Genomic DNA, 12,677 nt, shown 5'->3' on the forward strand with positions numbered 1-12,677 from the left:
CACTTCCGCTTGCCTCTCTTCCACACCCACCACCATTACGTCCACAACCTCTAGTACATTCAACAGGGCTCGGATTTGCAGTTTTCTCAGCAACTCTTTCTGTAGTTTACGATTCCTGCGTTTGAAAAACATTAGAAAATTGCCGTTCTTCGATGTTGAATTGGGCATCAATGGGAATATCACCACCATAACCAAAAGAAGCCATTATGAAAAATAAGGGAGATTGAGAGCGCTTTGAGAGAGATTAAGAGAGATCAAGTGATATTTAAGCAAGATTAAGCGAGATTTGTGAGAGATAGAGAGAAATTAAGAGAGGATGAGAGTTTTTAGGTGAGGAAAATAGTTGGGGGAGGGGGGTATTTTTAGGAAATTTTTTGGCTTGAAAAATTTTTTTTTCCCTCAAATTTTCAGTTCCAATGGTAACACACACTCGGGCTGTCGGGTCGGGATGGGCAAATCGCGCAACGGTAAGAAAAAGAGCTGTTGGGGTCGGGCGGTGGTCAGATCGGGTAAAAAGAGCCGTTGTGTTCAAAATTCGGGCAAAATCGGGCTAACGGTCAAAAAAATTCGGGCAAAATCAGGTTACGGGGGAAAGTTAAAAAAAAATCCGGCGGACGGCGGTCTCGACTTCTCCACCGGTGGCGGCCTGCCGGGAATGGTTTTTTCTCAAGCTGCCCAAGCCCGGATAAAATGGTCGGACGGGCGGCGAATGGTGCCTACCTGCCGTGCCCAAAAATTTTCGGGTTTCGGGCATGCCCGCCGCCCGAAGTTTCAACACTAATTATTACTATTAAGCCTCCTTTATCATGATTATAATATGTACTACTTTTAATATAATCTGATCATTTAGAATTGTTTCTTATAGATTATTGGCCCGTTTAGTTCGCTGATTCGAGTTTTTAATTCGAGTTGAGATGTAATTTTATGTGAGAGCTTTTTCCTGTAGCAAAAAAGTTAGATGTGACTGTTTCTGAGAATTTTTTACTGTAGTAAAACTAAGATTCTAAACTTGAATCAGTGAAATGAATGGGGCTTATTGTATTATACTTTCCATTTGTCAATGGAGTAGCCATCCACCATCATGGGATATCATGGGTGATAAGTGCATAAAAATACACTTTAATTACTGGTAATTATCGAATAAAGTACTGAATTATTTAAGCTTTAATTAAACATTTCTGTTCGGAAAAAGCAGTGTAAGAAGCCAGGTAGTGCTGAAACTTTAGACGGGCCGCCCGCGACAACTAAAAAATCTGAATTTTTACCCGATTACCGAGCCAGAACTGTCCAAATTTTTGGGCTGGCCAACCCGACCCGAAAATCACCTTAGACGGGCATCGGTTAGCCTTTGGCTGCCCATGCCCGGTCGGGCTGCCCGTTGCCCCACCGAAAATGTCCAAAATTTTATCAAACACGAGGTGTGTTTCTAAACCTACTTTCATAAGAGCTGTAGAAAGAAAATATTTTTTCCTTTATAATTGGAAATTGGTTAGTAGTGTTGATAGCTAAAAAGTCACATAAGTTATCTAATCCACTTTCTAAACCATCTAATTTTAATCTAGGGTAAAAGATAACACCGAAATCATACAACATGGGTAATTTAGACCCATATTTTTTAAACTTCTTTTTCATAGAGGCGATAGGAACTTCTAAAACCTCATGTATCCTAAATTCACTAAATAAAATAGACATTCTTAGAAGTTCTCCTAACGCTAATGGTGACGTTGGGTAATAAGTTCCTCTAAGCTTTAAGGTAACTTCGTGAAATCTACCTAAAAAGTTAAACAAGAGTTCGGCAATTTGCCAATCAGTTTCATCTATAAATCATGGTCCTAATTTTGTACTAACTTAATTTGTTATAGCATCTTTATAGGGGATGCATTGTTCAAGCATTATATAAGTGGAGTTCCATCCTATGGGCATATCTAAGGCTAATGCTCTAGGATTTTGATTACATGCTTGTAGAAATCTAAACCAATCTTGTATTCTTTGATTACTACCTTGAATCTAAGCAATGTTATATCTAATTCTTTTAATATGACCTGACATTAATTTTAAATCGGATTTTACTATTAAATTAATTATATGACATGCACAACGTTGGTGAAATATATCATTATTACCGAATAAACTTAAATCATTTTCAAAAAGTTATATTGCTTTAGTATTTGCAGTTGCATTATCTAATGTTATGACCATTATTCTATCTCTTAAACTATATTTATTAATGACAGATAAAATTGTGTTATATACTAAATTGGCAGTATGTAATCCTATAACACATTTAAAACCTAAGATTCTCTTATCCAAATGAAAACCTTTATAATAATGTCCGGTTACAGCTAAATAATCTTTGTTGGTAATGGCGGACCAAATATCCACTGTTAACGTAATGCAACCACTAGTAGAGTGTAAATGGTTGATTAATGCTTCATTTTCTTGTTTATATAATTTTAATGCATCTTTCCTAAGAGTAGTTCTAGAAAAAAATTGTGCATTAGGATTATGTACAATTTTAATATAACGCTGTCAATTCCTTTGTGCAGTACAACTAAGTGGTTGATCTAATGTGGCTACTAATCGTGCCATTTTCATACGATCAACTTGCGGATCGTATTTCCACATGCTTAGACCGCCAGTTTGGCAGTCAAATGATAATTGTGTTTGGCAGAGATCGGCTCCGCCTCCTTGCTTTTGAAGACACTTTTCAGAGTGTCTTCTCAAGTGTATAGTGTCGTGAATAGTATTACCTTGTAATTTATCACCACAATATTTGCATTGTGTTATGACCATTATTCTATCTCTTAAACTATATTTATTAATGACAGATAAAATTGTGTTATATATTAAATTGGCAGTATGTAATCCTATAACACATTTAAAACCTTAGATTCTCTTATCCAAATGAAAACTTTTATAATAATGTCCGGTTACAGCTAAATAATCTTTGTTGGTAATGGCGGACCAAATATCCACTGTTAACGCAACGCAACCACTAGTAGAGTGTAAATGGTTGATTAATGCTTCATTTTCTTATTTATATAATTTTAATGCATCTTTCCTAAGAGTAGTTCTAGAAAAAAATTGTGCATTAGGATTATGTACAATTTTAATATAACGCTGTCAATTCCTTTGTTCAGTAAAACTAAGTGGTTGATCTAATGTGGCTACTAATCGTGCCCTTTTCATGCGATCAACTTGCGGATCGTATTTTCACGTGCTTAGACAGCCGGTTTGGCAGTCAAACGATAATTGTGTTTGGTGGAGATCGGCTCTGCCTCCTTGCTTTTGAAGACACTTTTCAGAGTGTCTTCTCAAGTGTGTAGTGTCGTGAATAGTATTACCTTGTAATTTATCACCACAATATTTGCATTGAGCTATATATTTAATGTTACTGTTATTGTCGACCTCCTCGAATGTGTTGAAGTGCTCCCAAATTGTTGAGGTGTGCTTGCATTTCTTCTTAGAACTTGCAACACTTGCACTAGTACTACCGTTTGCCTCTCCTTCACGCCCACCAGTGCCACCACCATTACATCCCCAACCTCTAGTTGAGAGTGCTTTGAGACAAATTAAGAGAGATCGATAGAGATTTAAGCGAGATTAATAGAGATTTGAGAGAAATTTGAGAGAGATTGAGAGAAATTGAGAGAGAATGAGAGTTTTTGGGTGCAGAAAATGGTTTGGGGGGGGGGGGGGGGGGGGCTATTTGTAGGAAATTTTTTGGCTTGAAAAAACAATTTTTTCCCCAAAAAATTCGGTTCCAACGGCTAAGTGAAATTCGGGCAATAGTAAAAAAAATAGTCATTGGGGTTTGAAATTTTAGGCAAAATTCGGGCGGCGGTCGGGTCGGGCAAAAAAGATCCGCTGGGTTCAAATTCGGGTAGAAATTTGGGCTAACGGTCAAAAAAATTCGGACAACGGGTAAAATTCAGGCTAACGGTCAAAAAAATTTGGGCAAATTCGGGTTACGCGAAAAAATTTTAAAAAAAATACGGCGGGCGACGAGGTCAACTTCTCCACCAGCGACGGCCAGCCGGAATGAATTTTTTTCAGGCTGGCCGAGCCCGTGCTAGACCAAAATATTAAGACGGACGGTAAATGACACATGCCCGCCGTACTAAAAAATTTTTGGGTATCGGACATGCCCGCCGTGTGAAGTTTCACCACTGGAGCCATGCATTGAGAAAAGCCACACTTTAAACTCCAAATCAGCCATCTGAGCTGCATAAGCCAAGCCGCCGAACGAGGTCAGCCAAGCCAAGCTAATCCGTGCAAGCCGCGTCGGCACGGGTCCCAGCAGCACAGCGCCTCAGCCAGGCGCTCATCAGCGCGTCACCAGCACCGCGTGATCATCTGCGCGCGTTTCTGCTCCATGCGGTCTCTTGCGCGTCCGTCAGCTCCAGCCTTCCCCACCTGTCGGCCACTACTCCACCAGGTAGCTCAGGTTGTCCACTCCGTGAGTGACACTTGGGAGCCCCAGCTCCTTGCACGCAATCAGCGCAGGCCATGTGGAAAATCAGGTACAAGTTGTGTTTAGCTCTCCCCCTTTCTCCGATTTCCTCCTAGTCAGAGTTCAATCAGCCAGATATCTCTTCAAAATCAAATAATTGATTTTTCCAAATTTATTGTAATTTTATTTTATTTCTATTTCTTTCTAATTTTCCCATTTTTTTTAGATTTGTTTCCTTAATTACTTGGTAGCTCATGACCACTATAAATAGAGGGACTCAGTAGTAATTGAGAGTGGAGTTTTTCATTTAATTTTCTATCGTCTTATTGTCACTTTTATATTTTCTCTCTAAGATTTGTGTGAATATATTGTAAGTTAGACTAGAGTTCTTTTAATGAGGTTAGAGATAAACTTTAGTTAGTGACCCAATTTGGGTTTTGATTCTTTGTGTTGTAATATTTAATATTTAAATGAATTAAATCTCATCTATTATTTATTTATTTTTTAAAATATTATATGTCAACTTTTATATAAGTTTAGTCATGCTTTTCTTATATAATTTTGTCATGCACTATTTTGTTATTTGAATTATTTTGTGAGTCGTCTTTTACTGTAATATTATCAAATTGATATATTATCGATTTTGGATAACTTGTAATAATAATTTCTGAATCAACATAAGGATTTAATTTATTCGATATTTTTATTTTGTGAATCAAAACCTAAATTAGTGAACAAAATATAAAAAATTCTCGAGACTTTACCGTTTTAACTATTGAATTTTCTTTGCACAAATTTCCTCTATTTTCTTTACTTTATTTACAACAAAATTACAATAATACTCTTTCTTGTTACTTAATTTTATTAATTTATTTTCCTCTAACATCTTATCATGCTAATCTTTCTTATCTGTTTTATTATCTATGTAGATACGATTACATTTCTGTGTTATAATTGATCTCTTATTAACAACACTTGTGGGCGTTAATCAATTGGATGGGCAGGACATTGTTGTCGTTGTATTAACTAATTAATCATTGAATATCTCTGATCCTCGAATCCAGATCATCATCAATGGCTATTCCGAATAACGAAGTGAAGGTGATGGAGCAAAGCAAGGTCTCCACCGCCAGGCTCGGTCTCCAAATCCTCTCTTCCTCTTACTTTCTTCGACCTGCCATGGCATCTTTGCCGCCATATGCAACGCCTTTACTTCTACGAATTCCCTTTCTCAACCCTCCATTTCTTAGAAACTCTCCTTCCCACGTTCAAACACTCTCTCCCTAACTCTCCGACACTTCTTTCCCTTTGCCGCTAACCTCATATGCCCTCCACCGCCGGCGAAGCCTTTCATCCTCTTCACCGACGACGACTCCGTTTCCCTCACTGTCGCCGAGTCCGCCGCCGACTTCAACTTTCTCTCGGCCAACCACCCCCGGCCCGTCCGAGCTCTGCACCCGTTCGTCCCCAAGTTGGCGCCAACACGTGTGGAGGGCGACGGTACACGTGTGGGCCCTCTTCTGGCGTTGCAAGTCACCGTCTTTCCCAACTCCGGCATCTGCATCGGCGTCCGGTTCAACCACGTGGCGGCCGACGGGAGGGCGTTTCACCACTTCATGAAATCATGGACGTTGGTTTGTAAGACCGGAGGAGATTTGATCCGGCTTGACCGCGAGTTAGGGCTTCCGTCTCATGATAGGGCAGCGATCAAGGACCCTGCAGATGGTGGTGTTGAGCTCGTGCTGTTGAACACGTGGTGGAGCTTGTCGTCGACGTGGGATATTGGCGAGGACCCAGTCCCACCAGATGATGGTCTCACTGATAACGTTCGGTCCACGTTTGTTCTGAGCCAAGCTCAGATTGAGAGGTTAAAGCATTGGGTCAAAGATCAATTATGCGACGACAAGCAGAACTCCACACCGTTTTACATATCGTCGTTTGTTGTCATTTGCGCGTTGATGTTGGTTTGCTTGGTCAAATCAGAAGAAATCCGAGAGAGCAATTCCACGGATGTTGATGATGATGATGACGATGATGATGATGATGAGCCTCACTACTTCATCTTCGTAGCGGATTGTCAAAGTCGACTCCAATTTCGACTACCAACGACTTACTTCGGAAATTGCTTGGCATTGTGTTATGCACAAGTAAAGCGGAACGAGCTATTGGGGGAAAACGGAATCGTCGCGGCTGTGAAGGCAATTGGGAAGGAAGTTGCGGGATTGAAAAATGAAGCTCTGAAAGAGGCTGAGAAGTGGATGGCAAAATGGAAAGAAGTAGTGGAAAGGTGGCGTCACTTCACCGTCGCGGGCTCGACGAAATTGGGTGTTTACGAGGCAGATTCCGGTTGGGGAAAGCCGAAAAAGAGCGAATCGGTTCATGTTGATGATTCGTTTGCAATTTGTTTTGCTGAGAGTAGGGACGATATCGGTGGGGTCAAAGTTGGTTTGGCACTCAACAGAGATGGAATGAGCAGTTTCAGTGCTATCTTGGAAGGAAGCTTGACGGAGTTGGTTTGAGTGGATTTATGTTCAATCAGTTTTTAGTAGCTTACCATGAGTTGCGTTCCTGAAATCAATATTTCTTAATGATTTGTTTTAGGTTAATACTATTTCTTTATATCTCTTTGTTTTGTTTACTTCTCTATACATCACGTTACTAGTTATGTTGTCTTAATTTTTATTGTAATTCTGTTTTTGTAATTTTCAATTTTCCTAATTCTGTAATTTTCATTTTCAGTTCAAATATATGTTTCGTCTAACATTATTCAATTTTATGTTCTCAATCAAATGGGTTTATCATAAATGTCATAAATTAAAATAAATTTTTATGATACTTTTGTGAACAATGTGCGGGAGAAGCAAAAGCGGAACAAATATCGCGGACACTGACGATTGGAATTTTGAGTAAATACGATATTTATGAATAAGTATGATATTTATTAGTAAATACAGTATTAACAGTCGTCATAGCCGCTGATTAGATTTTTAGACAAATATGATATTTATGATGATATTTATGAGTAAATGTAACATTTATTGATAAATACGGTATTTATCAATAGTCAGTACCCGCCACCGAATTTTATGATTCTTGGATAAATATGGTATTTTTAAGTAAAAATGATATTTACCGGTAAATACAGTATTTGACGGTTGCTGGAGTTGGTCGCTGAATTTTCAGATAAATATGGTATTTACGAGTAAATACGATATTTACCAGTACATACGGTATTTACCGGTCGCGGGCAGCCTAAATCTGAATTTTTAGATAAATATGATATTTGTGAGTAAATATGATATTTACCGGTAAAAATTTTCAGAGAATATATGATATTCATGAATAAATATAATATTTACTGGTAAGTACGGTATCTAGCAGTAAACACAATATTTACCGGTTGCCAGCACCGACAATTGAATTTTTAAATAACTATGATATTTACGATTAAATACGATATTCACTGGTAAATCTAGTATTTAACGGTTGCCACTCACCAGTTACTGCAACGGTGCTGGCCTCCGGCCACCGGTCATAGTGGACCTAACTAGAAGGAGAAGCGGAGAGATGGTTAGGGGGTATTTTTGAATTTTTAATATTGTTGGAAGTTTAAGATATTAAATTATGCTATAAATTACATATTTTAAAAAATTATTCTATAATTTACTAATCACCCTATTAAATATGCTATTTCACTCATTCTCTAAAAAAATGAGGTACAAGTATACTTAGAAGTCAAAACTTGATGAATAATAGGATCTTTTTAGCAAAATTATGTACAAAATTGTAACAACAAAAATCTCAAGGGACAAATCAAAAGAATTTTAAGAAAATAATTTTTAGTATTAATCAGACTCAATGAAATTGAGCTTATTCCTATTTCTTAGTATTCGTGAGTGAATCAACATGTTTATAAATGTCGTATTTTTCAGTATTCTTATTAAATTAAAGGATTTTAAAATGATTTTATATATTTTCCTATTTTTGTTACACTTCTGCAAGTATATATACATAGATATGTATATATAACTTAGCATCTCTCTCTTTCAAAAAAAAAAAAAAAAAAAAAACTTCTTATTTCTAGCAAAGGAATCTTAAGTCGGATATCTGTATATAGTAAGACAATAGTATCAAGAAGTTATTGAGATTAATTACTTTGTCATGCCACATGTTCTATAGACTTAATATGCTGCATCTATATTATATTATAGGTATGACGGTGACTCTAATATTTAATTATTAGTGAGTACATTATTTTAATTGTGAGAAATTAATTCGACGGTTATAATAAATTAAATAATTGATATAAAAAAATTTATATTAATTAATAAAATTAGATTTTTATCACGCGATTAATGACTAAACATTAATAGAAACATAGTGATTGAAAATTTGTCCATCATATATTCACATATCTTTATTCCATAATAGTTCTCTTAAAAAAAATTATTTCTAGCAAATGAATCTGTACCCATATCAACACCTAGAACCTAGTTGTTGAACCAGCCTCCATCACTTTTTTTTTTCCATTCTAATTTTTAATTTTTATGGATGTTTATTGTATTGTCTTGTTGACGATGCTTTTAGGTTTCTGTTTGGCCACATATCTTCAAAGATAGTGATCACTGATTTAAATGGAGGCTCCAATTAGTCAGATTTGGGTCCCTATTACTTAGTGGTTATGGATTTTAAAGCAAGAAATGCATGAAATTGCAATTATATCCTATTGCGCAACAAATAATAATTTCGGGCAATCTTTGCACTGGGTGATTTTTACGTTCATAGCTTTTGTTTCATAAATGCATGCGTCCTATCTGCTACGAGGGTCTAGTGGAGAGTTGCAATTGCTTTTGATCAACAGCTCTCAAAGACCAGGATTTGGGACCCATAATATATCATTCTAATTCATCAACAACCTCTTACTTCTCTTCAATTGTTGTCTATTTTGTCTCTGCAATTTTCGTTGACGATTTTTTTTTAATTTTCTCCCAACAGCTCCTTCCTCTTCACTGATGCAAAACATCTCGTCAAGCAATTTCCGACGTATCACTACAAGAAAAAGGAGTTTTTGCAACGACAAAAAGTCATCCTAAAAAACTGCATGTCGTCACAAATAAAGTTTTTTGCGACGACACATCGTTGCAAATGATTCGACACAAATAAATTATTTGCGACGACATTGTGTCATTTGCGACGACAATCGTCGCTAATACGTTGTCGCAAATTTCTCGTGATATGATCCATTTTTGCGACGACATTTCAAATTGTCGTCACAAATAATCTTATTTTTTTTTGCGACGACAAGTCTAAAAAAGTCGTCGCAAAAAAATGAAATTAATTTTTTTTATAATTTTTAAAAAATGGCAATTAATTAATTTTTAATATTTTTAATTAAACATTATTATGTTACATACTGAATAGAATTTATTAAGATACATTAAAAGTGAAATATAAATTAATATTAAAAACAGTAAATCTAAATAAATTTATAAAATATATTATGAATACTACATGAAGTGCATATATAATGTTCAAAAAAATATAAAAGTCTAAATAAAGTGAAAAATAAAAAAGTACATATAACGGAACTAATCGTCTAAGTTTGCAGCATAGCCAGCATCTAAATCATCATCAGGACCGTCATCATCTGAAGGAGGCAGAGGAGCGTCTAGGTCAATTGGTTCTGGACAATCAATCATAGGTAATTGGATGTTGGGCTGCAATTTAGCCATCAACTTTAATACCTTCACCTAATTCTCATAAATCTTAACTTGTTGTCGGTATAATTTTTCTAAATAACGACTCATACGTGGGTCAGGTTGAGCCGATGATGTTGCGTCCGAGTATGAACCAACAGATGAAGAAGAAGCCCCGGAGTAATGCTTTTGGGAGAGCGTCGGACCCACTCCTATCTTATGTCCTCTTCGCATGCCAAGAACTTGCTCCAAAACCCCATGCTTGTCAAAGGCGGGTCTAGTCGAGCTTGAAGTAGACTGTGTCCTCTGCGTTTGTCTCTCATCCTCCAGGGTGTTCTACATAATAAGACATTATAATTGTTTATACGTGTCCTAAAACCACTATTTCAGTAAAAAAAAATTTAATATGAAAAATAAAAATACTTACAAAAGTATGTTCCGCTTGGGGATTAACCCAAGAGGCCCCGCGACGATGCATGTCCCCCCAATTGTCTATGGCAGACATCGGCTCTTGGGTCTCCATACTGGCCTGTCAAATAAATTACATTTATTAAAATTCTTAAATTATAACTAAATTTTGGCAGCATAACGGCTTATTTTTCATATGATCTAAAAATCAAAACCTGTAAAAAATAACTTTAAAAGATTTCAGCACAATATAGCTGCAAGATGTGCCACCCAAAACAATCATCACAAACATATAAGTACGATAATGAAGTTAAAAAATAACTTTAGAATAATGACTTCGTTTTAATGAAGTGGAAAAAATAACTACTAACTCTCTTTTTACGATGCTAAGAGTACGATATCCGACCATGTAAGCTTGGATACTTTTGGTTGCTACGATTAGTTTTATTTGTCTATGATATTTTCTGTTTATGATTAACTATTATAAGTAATAGTAAAATTAAGCAAATTATGTATAAAAAATCATCAAGTTGTAACAAATCTATAATTACTTGAAATTTATCGGCGGAGAACCATCGTAACAACGATCCCAATGAAGTGGATTCCTCATGTTACTCGGGAGACTTGTCTCTACCATAGCATTTGAAGTGGATCGTAACAACGATCCCAATGAAGTGGATTTCTCATGTTACTTGGGAGACTTGTCTCTACCATAGCGTTTGAGGTGGTGGTGCAGGAAACTTTTCCAGTCCTTGTAGTTATAGTTGTAGTCGATGTTAAACCAGCCTTTGCAAAACAATTTCACATCGTTAAAACGCATTGTTATGTTTAACTTTAGTATAAACTTTACAAATTATTAAGAAAAACAAATACCAGCATCCGGTCCTGAATTGTCCTCTTGTCTATGTTGTTAATGTCTTTTCAAGCATCGTGGAAGGGCTCACATATGTCCCTGGTATGAATACCAACTGCACTATCAAACCAGGAACCACATTTACCAAGCGCCTTCCAAGTACCTCCCGCCTCATCAAATTGTACAGTGATTTTACCGTCTTGAAGGACCTTTTGGACGATTTCATAACCATTCGCCCCACCTCGACCTTTACGTTGTCGAGGTTCAGGTACTGTAAGCATTTCAAATCAACATGTACTACTACATTTATTTATTATATAATTGAACAGGAAAAAAGTCAGAATAACATACGAGACTCACAAAATGCGGGGAGTCTATGATGACCGGGAGGAGGCTGCGCTCCCCTTGAAGAGCCAGCGCAAGTCGCTACTGGCCCAGCCATGAATGCTTGTGAACAAATTCATATTAATAACAATATTTATAAATTCACATAAGATCATAATATTAAAACGAAGTCATGAGAAAAATAATAATTACTATACATAAATTCTACTCATCGTCGTTGCTACATTGTTGATTGTCGTCATCATCATGTATGTCATCATTGTCTTCAGATTCGATGACTTCCTCCTCAACGTACTCCTCTAAAGTTTCATCATCCTCGTCATTAATAAAATCATCAAGTACTGGAGACTTATCTTTCATAATTGCATCAACATCGGAGGTGACAACATTAGACGATACATCATGTCGATTCAATACAAATGAGTCAATCTCTGGTAGTTCCATTACTAACTCAATATTTGTAGACTCCATATCCTGGACTATCATCACATCATCAATGTCAGTTTCTGAAATGTCCCAAATATGTCGATGTCTAAAGTGTTCTACAACCTTCTAGTTTGGACCATTAAATAAATCGTCTACGTAAAAAACTTGCTCTGCTTGAGATGCAAGTATGAAATGTTCATTTTCGTACCACGGGTCTTTAACAAAAACACTTATTCTATTTTTGTAGTGTTGAATCATTTTCTTTCTTGGACGAGTATCAAACCACAAACATTTAAAAAGCACAACAAAATTGTCATTCAAGTAGGACAGTTCATAAATATCCTCTAAAACTCCATAATACGTTAGGTTATCAGGTCCGCGAACACAAACACCACTATTTTGAGTACTTCGATTCATATCCCCACTGCGTATCAGAAACTTGACACCGTTCACCACACAACCAGGATAACTTCAACATGAAAAGCTTGAACCACTT

General features: G+C 36.6%; 1 protein-coding gene across 1 annotated transcript; it reads left to right on the top strand.

Moving 5' to 3' along the window:
• The first annotated feature begins 5,527 nt into the window (after positions 1-5,527).
• LOC21405028 (coumaroyl-CoA:anthocyanidin 3-O-glucoside-6''-O-coumaroyltransferase 1) lies at positions 5,528-6,972 on the top strand. The gene is made up of 2 exons (XM_010097547.1): positions 5,528-5,572; positions 5,704-6,972. Exons 1-2 carry the CDS (start codon positions 5,528-5,530, stop codon positions 6,970-6,972), a joined length of 1,314 nt encoding a protein of 437 aa, XP_010095849.1.
• Positions 6,973-12,677: the final 5,705 nt, after the last annotated feature.

This window comes from Morus notabilis, unplaced genomic scaffold (genome assembly GCF_000414095.1).
Source record: "Morus notabilis unplaced genomic scaffold, ASM41409v2 Scaffold19, whole genome shotgun sequence".
NCBI lineage: Eukaryota > Viridiplantae > Streptophyta > Magnoliopsida > Rosales > Moraceae > Morus > Morus notabilis.

Bases quoted from the DNA above. Each gene is read 5' to 3' on its own strand.
- LOC21405028 (XM_010097547.1), top strand. From the start codon at position 5,528: ATGGCTATTCCGAATAACGAAGTGAAGGTGATGGAGCAAAGCAAG. The intron at 5,573-5,703 runs GTCTCCACCGCC...TCCATTTCTTAG, and splicing joins AGGTGATGGAGCAAAGCAAG to AAACTCTCCTTCCCACGTTC.